Source organism: Dromiciops gliroides, chromosome 3, assembly GCF_019393635.1.
Source record: "Dromiciops gliroides isolate mDroGli1 chromosome 3, mDroGli1.pri, whole genome shotgun sequence".
NCBI lineage: Eukaryota > Metazoa > Chordata > Mammalia > Microbiotheria > Microbiotheriidae > Dromiciops > Dromiciops gliroides.
The window spans coordinates 207099064-207117543 of record NC_057863.1 but is presented as its reverse complement, the minus strand read 5'-3'; the positions used below and the strand labels follow the sequence as shown (position 1 = coordinate 207117543).

General features: G+C 36.7%; 1 protein-coding gene across 1 annotated transcript in view; it reads right to left on the bottom strand.

Annotated features, from left to right (window-relative positions):
* Positions 1-18480, bottom strand: part of EPHA3 (EPH receptor A3) — a 420397-nt gene that overhangs the window by 68587 nt on the left and 333330 nt on the right. Inside the window, exons 10-11 of the mRNA XM_043996808.1 lie at positions 13679-13804; positions 1463-1648 (exon numbers count right to left, since the gene is read on the bottom strand). Coding sequence (XP_043852743.1) covers positions 1463-1648; positions 13679-13804 — 312 coding nt within the window. The remainder of the gene's footprint in view (positions 1-1462; positions 1649-13678; positions 13805-18480) is intronic.

The following is an 18480-nucleotide window of genomic DNA, read 5'->3' as shown; positions in this document are numbered from 1 at the left end:
GAAAACATTAGATATTTTTGTGAACTAAGAACTGCCATGAAATGGAATGAAAATGAAAATTCGCACTAGGCTAATTGTAATATATGGTAAGTAATGTAAATATACACATAAATATAAACATTTGCATGAATAAGATAATCTGTAATGTCTACTGACCATATATTGTTCAAATGTAGAAACAATTAATTGTTCCCTAAAGGGTATCAAAGTCTTTGCCAGTCTCTATAAATGGAAGAAATTTTCTAATAATGCAATATGCCTAAAAGGCCTCTAGATGGCACAGTGGGTAGAGTGCCAAGCCTTAAGTCAGGTAAATTTATGTTCCCTGAGTTCAAATCTGGTCTCAGACACTTAGTAGTTGTGTAACCTTGAATAAAGTCGTTTAACCCTGTTTGCCTCAGTTCCTCATCTGTGAAGTCCAGTATCTTTGCCTAGAAAACCCCAAATATAGTCATCACTAGTTGGATATGGGGGCAGCTAGGTGGCTCAGAGGATAAAGCACTTACCCTGGATTCAGGAGGACCTGAGTTCAAATCCAGCTTCAGACACTTGATACTTACTAGCTGTGTGACCCTGGGCAAGTCACTTAACCCTCATTGTCCTGCCCCCCCCCCCAAAAAAAAGAGTTGGGTATGACTGAAATGACTGAACAACCATTTGCCTAGATAGTTTGTGATTTAAATTGAGGATAGCCCTAGAACTTTTAGGCAACTAGGACATATACCCTCTAGATTTTTATTGCAACTCTAGCCAGCCTAGGAATCCCACAACCACCTCAAAGGCACCTCCCTGAATCAGGACCCATAAGCAGGAAAGAGGGTTTGGAAAGTATGGAAAACAAGGTCACTGCTTCTGAAAGGCATCTTAAAATACTTTCTTGGACATTGAAATTTCTCTTCCACCCTAGATCCCACCTTGGGATTTAGATTTCCAGAAGGTTTAGAATCTCATGGAAGGTATGCATCAGCATATGTTCTGGGTCCACTCTCATCTTGACCTTCAAAAGCTCTGAAATGATTCTAGAACCTTTAAAATCATTCCAAGTCCCAAATACATGGATTTCAGTTCCCAGAATCCTAAATAAAGATGTGGCTAATTCAGGAAAAGTGACTAACTGGGAGCCAAGCCAGATGGATTAGGTTCACTAATCCGAGCTTTCACTTTTGCTGCCTTTCATAGCTGCTTTTCTCTGATACTCTCCTTTCCTACAATTCCCTCTCTCTTTTATCTATAGCATTTAATTTGTTCTTTTTCTTTCAGGTTTATGTCCCCTTTTAAACATGTACTCTCTTCAGGATAGAAATCTGTTAATCCTAAAATTGGTAGTTCTTGTTAGAATGAAGTCCTACTTGGTAAAATATCCTATGTTATTTGTGGATGGATGACTAAAATGGAATATTGTTGAATACATGAGATTAAGCCAATTTAACATCTCCACCAAAAAATTTCACTAAGGCCTTACTTTTGGTAACAACTCCTTCAAGCCGAATGATATTGGGGTGGTCAAACTGTCCCATGATGCTTGCTTCCCCCAAGAAGTCTCTCCTCTGCTTTTCAGTGTAGCCTACTTTCAAGGTCTTGATGGCTACTGAAATCTCTTTTTTGGAAGGAAGCTTTAAGCGTCCACTGCATACCTCTCCAAATTCACCTGGAAGAGAAAGGGGAGCGAGTTACATAAATTCTATGAATCATACCACTAGAGAGTAATAATTTTCCTTTTATCTATTGTACAGTTCACAGTAAGTACTTTAATTATAGCTGAAAAATGACAGTCTGTAATACTATCTATTCCTAGATAGTATTCCAATATACATTAAATAACAAAAGAATGTGGTAGGAGCTTCCAAATCCTTTTTTTTTTAAATTTCTCCATAGCTCCACTATTATAGATTCAGAGACATGGCAAGGCAGTAAGAAGCCAGAATGTTGCATTTGACTTTTCTTCTGCTCAGGAAATTGCCAGTGTCTCTGGAGACATCTTCTACCTACCACTTCTGTCGGATTGAGTCCTCACCAGTATTTCAGATATTCAACTGCACTGTTTCTATGCAGATGGGCATTTGGACTTGTCACTGAACCTCTCTGGAAAGTGAGGAGGATAACATCTGCTACTGATTTACTTTATAGGAATTTTGGAGGATTACTGAGATACTAGCTATAAAAATTTCTGAGATGCTAGGCAGGAAAGTGATATAATGGTATGAAATATAGCATGTTTTACATGGGACATAGAGATATTGTAGAACAACTCCATCTTTTCATGTCTTCATTGAAAATATACAAGTACTAACAATATGCTACAAATAATGTACAATAATCATATGCCTATTAACTGATATAATATCTTTTAAATATTCCATATCTAAAAATAATTTAAAATATTTTGATGCTATTAAAACATATTCTTATAGACAAAATTATTAATCCTTTTTGTAATATATGTCTGTTCATTGTGAGAAATAGTGCCTGTTGACATATTTTTATTAAGAATATACTAAGCAAAATCATCAGTTTTTAATAAAGAAGATTCATTTAATTTGCTGAAAAGATAAAGTTTTGAATATATAATTGGAATATAATGCAAAGGATTACACTTTACAAGTTTTCCATAGTGAAGAGGCTATTTCTAATATATTCTGTGATGTTCTTAAGGGGTACTGAAAATAACATTACAAGAATTTAGCTTAATTTTTTCTATTCTGATATATTTTAACATTTAAAAATTAGTTCCTGGCAGGTTTCTGACATTTTAAAAATGTATTTTTTTAGATTATCTTTTAATGGATACCTTGAGTAATATTTAATATTTGGTCATTTTTACATCAATAAGTGATAATTATATATATATATATATATATTTTTTTAGTGAGACAATTGGGGTTAAGTGACTTGCCCAGGGTCATTTTTTTTTGATAATTATATATTATAGGAATATATTAGTTTTCAATCCCTGAACTGCTTTATCTTTAGAATAGTTAAAATAAAAGCAATTTTATATTCTTAATTTCCTAAAATGAATCTCAGAATAAGGAGAGACACAATGTCATTTTTATCTAGTTTTGTATTTCTTTTAATTATAATGGTCAAGTTGGTTTTTTTCGAGATGTAAAACTTGTATCATCAGCTGAAAGACTAACAGGGACTAACAAATGAGTGGGACAACTTCCCTCTATCTGCTTTTGTGATTGGTGCAGAGCTTCCCTTTCCCTTCAGCTCCATCTTCTCATTCAGCTACACATTCTTAAAGTTAGTTGTACACATATACTTCCTGCTCCCCTTCTCTTTTCTCTCTCCAAGGGAATGAATGACAAATCGATAATGGTTCTAACAAAATGTACCTCTATGATTTTCTAAATGTCTCTCATGAGGTCCTTAAACTTTCTGATACTTACCTATCATTAACTCTGGACTTGTAATTTTTACTCTACGACCATGCTCTGCAAGACCAAAGATTCAATGGGGTAGAAGAGTAGTTGGGTATAAATGGATGAAGAATTTTTAGGAGAAGCAAAAGAAGGATCAACCAGGAAATGTTGAGCTAGATCAAGGCAAAAATATTTTGCTCCTGAATAGTATCAAATGAAGTTGTATAGATTGGCCCAATGTGGATGTAGACGTGGAAAAAATGTAGAGAATGCTATTCAAAATTGAAACTAATCACCCACCAACCATATGTAAACATTAGCATCTCCAAGGATAGGGCTGCTCTGTCTGCAACATCCTTTATTTATTTCATTTTTTCCCTGAAGGGATAGAGCTCAATGTACATGGAAGGGTCTGAGTGAGCCAATGTGGGAGGTGGAGAGGGGAAGTGGAAGAGAGGGATTGAGGTGGATGAGGGAGTTAAGAATTCCCCACCAAGGTTGTTTTGCTCTGCTTTTCTTTCAGAGAAATATTCAGGGAAAGATACTTTGCCACCTTAGAAAATAGAGGAATAATGGAAATCTCTGCTGAGTTTGTGGCCATGAAAAAGGAAGAGCCCAAAAAGAAATATGCCGAAGACCAGGGGCAGCTGAGAGATCAACAAATAGTGTCCAAGGAAAGCTGACTTAGAAACCGCAATGGCCATGCTGGAAACCAGAGATGAAAGACTGAAGTTACTGTCCGGAACAGACTTTATGCAATTTGAAGAGGAAATTATCCTCTCACTTAAGCCATCTGCTTTGTGGAGAGCGAAGTAGAAATATAATTGTACACATTTAGAAATATGGACTGATGTTTATGTGTTACTATTTATTTCTATCTTGATTAAATGCTTTCTTATTTCAGTGATGTATCTCTCCAGGGTCTGAGATTATGGCAAATCACTGAATACCTGAGACTGAGAGCAATTTCATGTATTCCTAGTTTTTAAACTGAGCTTATTAAGTGTACACAAAACATTTATGGAACATTCGCTCAAACAAAAGAATATGAGGAGACATAAATTTCTTAACATCCTTGAGTTAAGGGGCCATGGGAAATAAAGTTACACATATAACCATATATCAAGCAATTATCTCTATATGGGTCATCATCACAGACTTGGTGTTGTCCTAAGTTGCAAAGGTTTGTGTGGCTTTATACTGTGGTAGATAAAGGGATGCAGAGGCTTTTAAAAGTACACCTAAATTGAGCATATTCCTGAGTAGCGAGTATACCAACTATAACTAAAACAGAAAAGGATAAACACAAGTGCTGGTAGAATTCCTTTGGTATCAGTCTACCTTCAAAGACTTATCATTAGTTCTAGATATTTCTGCCCATATGAAACCTTTCCCCATCTCCATTAAGAAGGGGCTGGTCTAACCAGTCTGCATTATCTTCTAGGAATAGGGAAGTGACAGTCCCACTCTATTCTGTCAGGCTTCATATGGTGCTTTATATTCAGTTCTGGGAACCTTGCTTTAAGAAGAACATCAATAAGCTGAAGATTGAAAGGAGGGCAAGTAGGGTAGTAGTCTACAACATATGAAAATCAGTTGAAGCAACTGAAACTTGGAAAAGAGAGGACTTAAGGGTGTATGATAGATGCATTCAACTAGAGGGTTGTTACTCAGAGGAAGGAAAGGATTTGTTCTTTTATACTCTAGGGGGAGAAACAGAGACAAATTTAAACTTCATATCAAGAAAAATTGACATAAGTAGAGTTGTCAAAAAAAACCCCAGAATTGTCTACCCCATTTTTTCTCCTTGGAAATGACTGTTTAGGTATGTTAAAATGGATGATTCCCTTCATGTATGGGTTGGGATTGATGGCCACTGTGAAGTCCCCTCTAATTCTCAATTGCTATGATTTTGTGATTCAGTTAGTTTTCAGAAGATTTTAAAAGGAATGAATTACTTGTGAGCTCCTTGAGAGAAAGGACTTTAAATAAATCTTTGTATCTCTAACACCTGACAGTGCTTAACACATGGTAGTTGCTTAGTAAATATCTGTTGAATTGGAAATACTGGTTAATTATTCAAAAAAGGTACCAGTTTATGTTTCTACCTCACAACAAATCTACCTAAGGTATGTTTTACTTATGTCTATAAAAATAGCAATGAATCTACTGAAACCTCATTTTACATATATGATTTAAACTTCACTGAAAGCATTTGTTATTTCTTGGTTTAGGTATTTTTTTCATAACTTCTTACCACATCTTCCTTGACCTAGCCTTTGACAATCAGGAGTCACATCCTTTCTTGCTACTAAGGAACATCAAAGAAGGGATTTAGTGAAGGTCACAATCTGAAACTTCTTCAGAAAATACCAGGAAAAAACTAAGTTCATTAGTCAATAATGTTGAATTATTCATTTATAAGAAAGAAAGGAGTCGATGAGACCATTAAATGTGATTATTCTTTTCAATGGTCCTCAAAGCCAGTTCTCTTTCTACTATTTTAATAAAATGTCTTTTAAAAAAGTAATTATATAACTAATCTTTAAAAAAAAAGATAAACCAAGTAGTAGACAGACCTTGGTTTAAAAAAAAAAAACCATGAACTTTAAAATTCCTTTCTCAATATCTGTCACCACATTTACCTCAGAACAAAAGATTATCATACTAAGATGGAAAACTAATAGGACTAAGAATATTATATAGTTTTAAAGCTAATTTTTGAGCTCATAGAGTTATGACGACCACAGCTCAAGTAAGACATCTATGAAATGAGAAGAGGTCCAGGGAAATGAAACCAAAATTATGAAAGGTGAAAAAGGGGTGAGAGACAGCTGAAAGGTATAAAGACTTGAAAGATATGGGTGCGATGAACTAGGATTTATTTGCCACATTTCAGAATGTTCAAATTAGAAGGCATAGATGTGGTAGCTTTAGGACACTACCTTTCATGGAGGGAAGTAAATAGGTACATTCAGAGCACATTTGTTGTCACAAAATGGAATGAGCGTCTGGGCTGAAAATGTTCAATGACTGTTTCTCATGTCTGCACTGATCTCTCTCCTCATTTCTGCCTCATCAGCTTCCTTTAAGTCTCAGCTAACATCTCACCTTACGCAATAAATCCTTCCCAAGTTTCCTTAATCTTATTGCCTGCCCTCTGAGATTATCCCCAATTTATCTTTTGTGTGTGTTTATCTTGTTTGTACATACTTGTCTGTGTGTTGTCCCTTCCATTAAAACGTAAGCTTCTTAAGACCAGGGACTATTTTTGTTTCTTTTTGATTTGAATTGTTTTACTTTTTTTTTGGGGGGGGGAGGGAAGGGGAGGCAGGGTATTCCTTTTTCTTAGCACATTGCCTGTTCCAAAGTGAGCACTTAATAAATGCTTCTTGACTAACTGACTTAGTAGGTAATTAGCTTCTTGTTACTGGAGAAGTTCAAGCAAAGGAAAGAGAATGAATATTATACAGGGAATTCATAATTCAACTGCCCAAGCAGAGGATGAAGTGTATGTGGCTACTCATCATATGAAAAAAATCTGTGGGTTTCCGTGGACTTCAAACTCTGTATAGTCTTTATATTATAGTGTCAGCAAGCAAAGGAAATTAAATGTTGGGCACAGTACCAGAAACAGAGTAAATAAAATGAGGAGAATGTAATCGCAGTGCACTCTACACTTGGCCAAACCCTATCTGCAATAATGTGCTCAATTCTTAGTACCATATTTTGGAAATAGCATTGATTAAGTGAAGCACATTAGTTGAGGGTTGTCCAGGATGGTGAGAGGGACATATTATCATTCCAAAGGAAGGCTGGTTAAAGGATTTTCAGATGTTCAACTTGGAAAAAGGAAGACTAAGGGAGTATATGACAGCCCTTTTCAGGAATTTGGTGGACTGGCATGAGAATAAGGAATTAGACAAGTTTTGCATGTCCTTGAAACAGAACTAGATACAATAGGTTGAAGCTTCAGAAAGACATATTTCTTTCAATGGAAGCAAAAAAGAAGTAACAAATAAATATTTATGCAAAAGTAGAATTTCTTGCCTTGATAAGTAGAAAGTTCTCCATCATCTGATGTTTTCAAAGTAGAAGCTGGGTTATCACTTGTCTGGGGTGTTTTAGAGGTGATTATTGCTAAGGTTGGGGTAAATTATATTACCTTTTATATCGTTTCCAATTATAATGCTATATTATTTTAAATCTCTCAAGGTAGAGATTCTTTGATGCCTAACTTTTTCAGCTTGATTTCCCAAAGGATGGTCATTGGCATCATTGTTTAGAACACTCCAGGCATGGAGACAGCCAATTGTAGTTATTTAGTTATGTCTGATTCTTTGTGACCCCATATCCTTCTCCCATTCATTTTATGGATAAGGAAACTGAGACAAACAGGGTCAAACAACTTGTCCAGGGTCACACAGCTAGTAAGTGTCTGAAGCTGGATTTGAACTAAGGTCTTTTTTGAGTCTAGGCCTCAGGAACACGCTCTATCCACTGCACTGCCTGATGGGTATGAAGATAGCCAGAGAAAATGTCTAAAGTTGAGAGAGAAGTGTCTTTGTGGAACAGCCAGGAAGCTAATGCTATTGAATCAAAGACTACATGGCAAGGAGCATGCTATAAGAAGACTGGAAGGGTAGATGGAGGCTAATTTATAAAGGGGTTTGGATTCCAAAGCAGGGCTTGGAGGGGTGATGGGGCAAGACCTGAACTTTAAAAAAATCACTTCACTGGATGAATGGAGGACCAATTTGTTTAGAGAGAGACTTGAGGCAGGCAGATCAACCATAGGCTATTGCAATAATCCAGGCATAAGATAAGGAGGCCCTGAGTACTAAAGTAATGGTAGTATCAGAGAAAGAGGCATATTCAAAAGACTTTGCAAAGATGAAATCAAAAGGCCTTGGCAATAGATAGGGCAGCTAGGTGGTGCAGTGTATAAAGCGCTTGGCCTAATGTCAGAAAGATTCATCTTCCCAAGTTCAAATTTGGCCTCAGACACCAGCTATATGACCCAAGGCAAGTCAATTAATCGTGTTTGCCTCAATTTCCTTATCCGGAAAAATGAACTGGAGAATGAAATGACAAATCATTCCAAAATCTTTGTCAAGAAAATGCCAAATAGGGTCATGAAGTCAGACACAACTGAAAAATGACTGAACAACTACAACTAGCACCAGATTGGAAAAGGGGGTGGTGGTGAAGAACCCAAGATGTTCCTTAGGTCTTGAACCTAAAGGACAGGAAGGTAATCTTGCCCTCTACGATAATAGGGAAAGTAGGAGGTGAGGAGGTTTGGGGCAGGTGAAGGGGAGATCATGAGTTCTGTTTTGAAAATGCTGAGTTTTGAAAATGCTGAGTGGCATAGTGGATAGATGGCTAGCCTGCAGTCCATTTTTAAATCCTGCCTCTCACACATACTACTAGCCATGAGATGCTGGATAAGTTACTTAACTTTGACATGCCACACACATTGTTCTAAGACTGTAAATTACAGAGAAGCTGATGAGCTGTATTGGCAGAAGATTCATATTTATTCACAGAGCATCCTACACTAAGGAAATTTCAAGGCAGATAATTCAAATGAAATTGATCTCTCCAAAGTCACCAATGATCTTTTAGTTGCCAAGTCTAACGACCTTTTCTTCATCTTCATCCTACTTGATCTCTCTGTAGTCTTTAACTGATAATCTTCTCCTTGATTCTTTCTTCTCTTGAGGTTTTCGTGACATTGCTCTCTCCTGGTCCTCTGCCCATTTGTTGGAACCCTCCTTAGGTTCCTTTGCTGGATCTTCATCTAGATCAAGTTCACTAATAAAGAATATTACCTAAGGCATGATCCTGAGCCTTCTTCTCTTCCCTAACTAAACCATTTCACCTGGTGATCTCATCAGCTACCATTCCCATGTCTTTCTTATGCATAAAATTCTCATTCTCAGATCTCTTTGTCCACACTTAACCTTTCTGCTCAGCTCTTGTCATCTCCAATTGCCCATTGGACATTTCTAACTGGATGTACTATAGATATCATAAATTCAATATCTTTTCCCCAAAACCCTCCCCTCTTCCTAACTTCTTTATGACTGTTGAAGATACAACTTTTCTCTTTGTCACCCAGACTTAAAACCTATGGGTCATCCTCAGCCCCTCACTTTCTCTTTCTTACTCCCCATATATCCCATTGGTGGTCTTATTGTTTTTGCCATCAGAATGTCTTTTCTATGTGTTCCTTTCTTTCCTCTGACACTCCCACTATTTTGGTGCCAGGCCTTTATCACCTCATGTCTGGACTATTGTAGTCAGTTGCTGGTTGGTTTCACTCTAGTCCAACAGCTGTCAAACTGATGTGCACAAACACACACTATTTAATCAATTTAATTGACTTTCTATTACCTCGAGGAACAAATATAAATTATTCTATTTTGCATTTAAAGCCCTACATTACCTGCCCCATCTACCTTTTCAGTCTTCCTATATTTGATTCTCCTCTCTGTAGTCTGGTATCCAGTAACACTGGTCTCCTCATTGTTCCTCATACATGATGCTCTATCTCCTGACTCTGGACATTTTCACTGGCTGTCCCTCATGTCCAGAGCTCCCTCCTTTCCATATTTAATTCCTGGCTTATTTACATTCTTATCTGTTGTTGTTTGTCCTTTGTTTTCAAAGAGGAACAATGACAACATAGGGTGATGTCTTGACTTACATGTGAATTAGATTTAAGTGAGGCAGAGTTTCACAAAGACATCAGCCTCGTTCTCTTTTCCAGTGACAAAATAAAAGTCAATATGACCAGTGATGGCCCAGGATGCACTGGAAGACCTTGGCATCTTTTGATTTCTCATTAAGCCTTCATGGCTTTTGGAACAAATTGTTCTCATTTGCCAATCACACTAGGGGAATTCTTCAGATGCATGGGGTAGACATCCTTCTAACTCACCAACTAGTTTGAGGCCTGTTAGCTACTCTCCACCTGGTTTAGTCCATCTGCTGAGATGACATTAGACTGTGAATTCTTTGAGTGGAGGTACTTTTTGGTAGAGTTTCACATAGTTTTTTTTTCTTTCTTTCCTTTCTTTTAGAAGGAAGAAAGGAAGGAAGGGACAGGAAGGGAAGGGAAGGGAAGGGCAGGGCAGGGCAGGGCAGGGAAGGGCAGGGAAGGGAAGGGCAGGGCAGGGCAGGGCAGGGCAGGGAAGGGAAGGGAAGGGCAGGGAAGGGCAGGGAAGGGAAGGGAAGGGAAGGGAAGGGCAGGGCAGGGCAGGGCAGGGCAGGGCAGGGCAGGGCAGGGCAGGGCAGGGCAGGGCAGGGCAGGGCAGGGCAGGGCAGGGCAGGAAGGAAGGAAGGAAGGAAGGAAGGAAGGAAGGAAGGAAGGAAGGAAGGAAGGAAGGAAGGAAGGAAGGAAGGAAGGAAGGAAGGAAGAATTTATTAAGGGCTTACCTTATGCAAAGTACTCAGTTCTTTCTTTGGAACAGGGATTCCCTAATGAAGAAACTCTTTATGAGTGTTCTACACCAAATTTCAAATCAAGCAGGTCATTTCCATCTATTTTTATCACTGGATCTTGAGAAGAACTTTTCCATAGTGTTGAATCTCTTCCAAAAGATCTGGGTTGAGGTCTAGGAAGAATTCCTCCTTGTTTTAATGTATTACAAAGAGGATGTATATATTTGGGTAGAAATCCAGAATAACTTTATGTTTTATCATTTCAGCTTGACAGTTTGGGAGTGGGTGGGGACACAGGGAAGGCTAGATACCTATGGATTTATGTTTTTGTGAATATGGAATCCCATAGCATAATTCAAGGTACTGGGAATACACACAAACAGTTACAAAATGAGTGCCCTTTATAAGACAAAATAGCCATAATTTATCACTAGAACTAAGCTTGTGTTTTAGGACTGGACATTATATTTAATCTAACAACTTCATTTCTTAGCACAAAGCCATACAAATGATACACATATATCTATACCTAAATATAATTTGGATAGAGGGAAAAAAAATTAAATCTCAAGCTCACACTATAATAACAAAAGAACGTCAGTAAATCCTACTACAAAACTGAGTGAGAGCTCTGGAATTGACCTCCCACATTGTTCCTTTTCCAGCTAAAATCTTTTAATGAGCATGATTTCTCCAACAACCCCCCTTTTAAGTCATTTAAATATATATGTTCTATAAACTTAAGTTTCTGCCATTGCAGTTAGGATAACAAGGTCACCCAAACCAAAGACAATTAGCTAATTGGCTCAAGACTCACAAAGTATACACCTATAAGTTTGGCTGTTAGCTATATCTCTCTCTTCTTTCCTTTCTTCTTCACCCCATCAAGCTCCCAAGTTAAATCTGTAAAGTTTGGGGGTAGCAAGCTATAACTTCCACTGAAGATGATGGAGAACAGTGCACTCTTGTGGAACAATATTAAAACCAGTAAGAAATAAAACTTCATGTTGAGGTATAATTAGTGAATAGCTATAGCCTTGGAGAAAGGGGGGGGGGAAAGAGATCCCTAATTAGCTATGTTTTGACTCTGAGGCAATGTGATTGTAAGGGGAATTTCAAAATAAATTCATTAATCATGAAGACCTCTTGAAGTTTGAATTGAGAAAAAAAAACATAAACAAAAGTTACTTCCTTTAAAGAAATGACCAACTCATACTTTGAATAACAATATTAAATGTCAGATGTTAAGCTTAACCCAAGAGTAAGAGTTAAGAAAATATGTATCCCACCCTTCCTTGCAGCAGTGGTGGATGGGTATGCACTATTACAAACAGAGTTACACATAGTTGATGTGTTAATTGGATTTGTTGAAGGGCTCCTTTTCTCTTTCTTTTTTTTTTTTACAAGGGTTGGCTTCTGGTGTGGGGGGAGGGTATGGGTTATATTTCCAAATAAATGTAATAGTAAAACAAAAGCTAACCCAAAACATTTCTTTTAAGAACATAAGATGGGGGCAGCTAGGTGGCACAGTGGAACTAACTCTTTTTCCATGTGTACACATATATACATACACATTTGTAGGTATGTATGTGTGTATAATATATGTAGATTTGGGATCAACCGATGAACTATCACATTAAGATAAAACTTCTGATATTAATCTTTACCACAAATAATTTTTACCACATTCCTCCCTTTGTTTCATTCGAAAAATGAATGAGTTTGCTCAATGAAACAGTATACATGTATGCATATACATACACACATACATATATGCTATATATATGCCAGTTAAAAGGTAGATAATTGTAAGATTAGTTGATTTCCTAATTGAGACCAGATACCTTGTGTGTGTATGTTTGTGTGTGTGTGTGTACACATATTTTTAGTCTGGATCCATGACTTCACTGACACTGACAAGAGAAACTAGATTTCTCTTACTGACTTATCTTCCCCATTGTTAGTCTTTTGTAAGAAGAGTAGATTTAGTGCATTCTGACTCACTATTTCTCATTTCATGTAAAAAATGTGCATTCTCCATTTTTGATTGTCACATTTTAAGTGAACTAGAGAAACTTAAAGCTTGTTGTGTGTTTTTTTTAATGTAATTGATGATCATTTTGTAAAATACACCTTTGGTGTTCAAGTAGATTTTCACATATTAGGTTTGTTTAAAACTAAGCAAAACTGTACTTTAATATCCCTGGAATCAGTCTTTTTGACAAATCATCACAGTGACCTTGGGAAGGTTTTGCTTTTCCTGCTGTCTGAGCAGCTGAATAGATCCTAAGTAAGAATGTTGTGGTTTACAGGTCTATAAGTCTGGCACCTTTGAAATCATTAAATTCCATTAAGCACACCTCTACTATTTTCAAATTTCAACCTTTCACCTTCACAAGAGAGAATTTCTCCTAGTAATGTATCCACCACAAGGAAAATGAGCAGACTTAACCATCCTTCTTTGGCTATTTTTATGCAAAGAAACAGATAAGATGCATTCATAGATAATAATATTGGTGATGATTTCAGCTAACATTTCTAGGACTTTAAGTTTGGCAGAGAGCTTTACAATTATTCTTTCATTTGATCCTTGCTACAATTCCTTGAGATAGGTTTGATTATTATTCTCATTTTACAGATGTGGAAATGAGAGGTCAAGTGACTTGCTAATTGTTGTCTGGGGTAGGATTAGAACTCATGTATTGCTGACTCCAAGCCCAACACTTTTGAAACTTAGTTGCAGATGGCTGGCCAGATGGACAGGTTAATGACAGTGATTAGGATTATGATACAGATACAAATATTGCTTTGACTATAGCATCCTGTTGATCATTTTTAGAAAAGAATTACACTGGAGTTTTTACCTGCTCCAACAACTTTGTCAATGGATATACTGGTAGCATCCAACTCCTTGGCAAACTCATGTACAGCTTGGTTAGGGTCCTCATATGTATGGGGGTCCACATAGGTTCTGAGGCCTGGAAGCTTTACTGTAAAAGAAAGAGATGGGACAAGGATGCACCATTATAGCTGGGTTATTATCACCAAGAAAATCTACGATACAGACCAAATATTAACAAATTATCAATAAAGGAAAAAGATCTTATATTGATGAAATGCAAGTAGCATTCACCTTTTCCCTGATATCCCAGACACTCACAGAGAGCCATGTATCACATGCATTTAAAAAAAAATCACTGGCGATTCAAAGATGAACAAGACTATTCTTGTGAGCAAGGAAGGCAGATAGACCAACAGGTAAAGGCTAAAAAAATGTTTTGAATATCTTTCAAAGCAGAATTCATCTCCCTTTATTTCCATTAGTGGCCCAGATCTACACAGCCACAGTTATTCACTTAATTGAGGCCAAATCAACAAAAAGAATCATTTTCTTTATAACAATTAATTAGTCGGTGTAATTAATAAGGCATAATATTAATAAATAGTAGTTGAATAAATGTTACAAGAGGGTTTCAGGCATTATAAACCATTCCTATTATCCCTTCAAAGAAAAAATTCTAAATGCAATCAGTATATACACTGTCATAAAATAACCTAAAATTTCCTTGGAATATACTTAATTTTGCAATGTTATCCTTTTTTTGGGGGCGGGGGAGGGAACAGGGCAATGAGAGTTAAGTGACTTGCCCAGGGTCACACAGCTGGTGTCAAGTGTCTGAGTCTGGATTTGAACTCAGGTCCTCCTGAATCCAAGGCCAGTGCTTTATCCACTGCACCACCTAGCTGACCCTTACAATGTTATCTTTATGGTTTTGTAGGTAAAATATTCCAAGAAATGTTTAGGAATTTAAGTGAAACAAGAAAAATAACAAAAACAAAATCCCTTTTTCATGTACACGTGAAGGGCATTTAGATTTGACACCATAACATCTGAATTTGAAGTTCTTGAATGAACAGAATTGACTGCTAAGTGACTTAAATTACATCCCCCCCCCAAAGGGATAATCTAGAAATTTCACTAGAACATTGGTTTTGTTAGAAAGAGCCTCAAATATTATATAAGTCTAACTTCCTCATTTTACAGATGAAGTTAGGAGTCAGAGAACCGATGTCACTTGTCTGTGGTCACACAAGTAACAGTAATTAGATGAAAAACATGTTTTAACTGAAAAACATATTACTGACACCTAATAATCACAATTTCCTAATTTTGCTAATAAACAACCCCCTCTGTGTTAGGAATGCATAGGACAAGGATCATTACTATTGCTTGGGAGGGAATGTGAGTTTCTTATTGTTATTGTTTCATTGTTCCAAAATAGAAATGTTCAGTCCAATAATAAGTAGGGGTTTTGACCTGTTATTTTTGCTCAGTAGTAATTTCAGTTAGCAGGAATTTCCCCTGGATATGAGCAATTCTTTTTTAACTTACAGTCCAATAGAGTTATGACTTGCGCATGGTCACAAAGTGAATCTTCGTCAGCCAGGTGTTCCTAAGTTTAAAGCTGCCTTCTATCCACTACATTTTGCTATCTCTTAAATTTATATCCTCACTATTACTAGTTATCCTATACCCATTTTACAGATGGGGAAATTTAGGCTCAGAGAAATTGACTGATTTGCACAGTGCCAAACAGATCCCTTAATGCCATCATGAAGTAAAGATTAAATAACAGGCAGGTTGGTAATTGAGCACTTCAAGGAAATTGCAAATTTACATGCAGTACAGAGTCCACAGAGAGCAGGTTAAAAATATCTCCTACTTCCCTTGCATCCAGTGACCACTTTCTGAACACTTCAGGAGCCATGCTATTGGAAATCCATCACAGTGGAGGCATTAAGTACTTTTGAAAATAATTTTCCAGCAGTGAGACTCATGTCAGATTAGGCGGGCTGGGATGGGGTGGTGAGAAGGGAGTTAACATTACTCAATTGTTTCCTTCCTCAAATTCTGTGAGACAAGGGAATGAGAGAATACAGGGCAAAAGGAAGAGACCAGCTCTGCTAACTCCACACCTGCTTCATCTGGCAGCAGCTGCTGCTTGCATTGCTCCAACTTGGAAACAGGGTTGGGTGCTCTCTAGCTTGCCTCCCCTGCAACTTCCAAGGACATTTGAAGCTCAGGGTTGGACTGAAGTACAGATGAAGGAACTTCAAAGCCTTGGCTGGACAAAATCCAGTTGTAACAGAAGACGCTGAAGTTGAAGGGTCTGTTTATTTTTGTTTTGTTTTGTTTTGAACCTAAAAAGAGATGAAAACCTAAAAGGGATCCTAAAAAAGATTCAGGAAATGTGACTGTCATTGCTTTGGATTAGAATTAGTAGCAATGTGATTCAAGAGACCGCAATGACACCTAATCAGTCTCTTCTTCTTTCTTCTTAACAATTGGGTAGCACTGCAATAAACCCTAACCCTATAACTTAGTTCAGTCCCACACGTTGACTTCAAGGAAGATGAAGCTTACATCCTGCATTATTTAGCTAATATCCTATACTACTATTTATTACTTAAAGAAAAAAAAATTCTTTTAAACCTCAGGTGGATGGCATTTTTTTAGCAAATGATCACAACTGTGTTTCTTTTCCTTGAAGAGCTTAAGAAAATCAATTTTATGGAGATTGACTGCCATCCGAATTTACTGAGAGGATTATATAATAGGTTGCCAGGCAATTGCCAGGCAAAACATTGCAAAGTACATTTTGGGGCTCAAAAACAACTGTTTGGGGAGGGGGGTTCTTTTTTTTAAGTTCACTAGGGAAAGCACTAACAAAAAAGTGTGGTATTAAAAAGACTAATGAATATTCCTACATAAAAACAAAAAAGTAATTGACTGTATATTACTGTTCATTAAAATGTTTATAAATGGCTTTTCCATCCTCACTAAATTCAAGCTACAGTCCTCCTCATTCTTCAATTTTTTAACAAAAACCACCACCACCAACAAGAACCTGCCACACACAACAAAAATAAAAAACAGTTCCCTGTTGGGATTTCTGCTGCTGATTTTTAAATGGTGACCCCAGAGGGTGCAGAGATCAGGTGATCCGGGCTGCAAGGAGAATAATCCCTTCACACCAATAATTAAGGGCAGCACATAGAGTAACTGGGTTCTGTCATGAAAAACAGATAATAAACACATGCACATGTGTTAAGCTGTACTACTTTACAGCTCATTCTGTGCAAACACAATAATTTACATTTCCATTTTACCAGCATGAATTGCCCTAAGGGTAGCAAAAGGTAAAAAAAAGGACTCTAGCCTGAGAGGGCAAAGGGATAGGATCTGAGGAGGTGAAGCACATTTCTGTTCCTTTGAAGCAATATTATAGGATTTGTAATAAGGCTAGAGGGAATAGTTCCTAGCTGGAGCTTTTTAAAAGTAATACAGAATAAATGGACTGAAATAAACCATCTGTGGTATTTAAGATGCAGAAAGTTTACGACAGGCATGGAGGTTACTTTATCCTCTTGCAGCCAGAGTAAAGTGAACTTTCTGTGTCTTTTAAGGACATTGTGAAATTGAAGAAAAGTCAAGTTTTAACAAATGCCACCATAGAACCTATATAGCCACCACAGGTTTTTATGATACAGTAAATGCATGCTTACACAAAAAAATACATCAAAGGCTCAAATTCATTAGATTTATAATTCTAATAAATGTACAGATTCAGCATGGTACTGCTCTAAAAGCAATATTTACAGTGAATTGTCTAGTTCAAATTAAAAGCCCCTTAATCCATAGGAATTTAACTTCTCTCACTAATTTATGAAAAGCTATTGCTTCATTGTGTCAGACAGCCAGGGGGGGAAAAACAAAACAAACCACGACCTGCAATTCATCTATGGCACTTTTTAAATGTATGCTTTTATTTTATAGCCTAATTAACTTTGAATAATGAAGCATTGCTGATATGGGGCACACATAAATATTGGGTTGTTTGTGTCCAGTTCATTAATTGTTCATTAATTGTCAGTGGTAGTAGAATGATCTCGGGAACTATTATAACAGTCATGTTACACTCAAAAATGAAACAGAAGGAAAACACATTTGACTAAAAGAATAATGTAATCTGGAAAATGGTGCCATTTCTGTCCCTTTGCAATTAAATTCTGGAATACATTCTTCCTACAAGCTACTGTACATATACTTCATATTGGCAATTATTAATAAAGTTTTCACTTGAGATATAGCTAATATTACAGTTCTTGAAAGTAAATCCAGGGGGTAATTCCCACTGACATGCAGATTTTTTTTAGCAAATAGATATAAGGGAAAAAAGTCAAAGAGATTTGTATAAATAGATAATTTATATTTTAAAAATAGAATCAGTTTTTGGTTGCCAAGTTCAGATGGGCTATATTTTTGAAAAATAAACTAATTTACATTCTCTGAAAACATCTGGGACAATTTGCTTCACCAAAACCAACACCAGAATATCTTTTCATCTGCAATTTAGCACTTTCCTTCCCAGGGGAGTTTTTCTTTTGTAGAAAATCAGAAGAGTATCACTTGGTAGTATTAAAATGTGAAATATATAGATTTAGCTAATAATTGACTATCAGGTAACTCCACACTAACACAGAATGTCTGGAAGCTTCCTCTTGGTAGGACACTGCAGAGGCTGAAGTCTTTTATATTTTTTTCTACTTAAAACTTGGAAAAAAATTTCTATTTACATTTCATCAGAGGGATTGGAAATGAGAA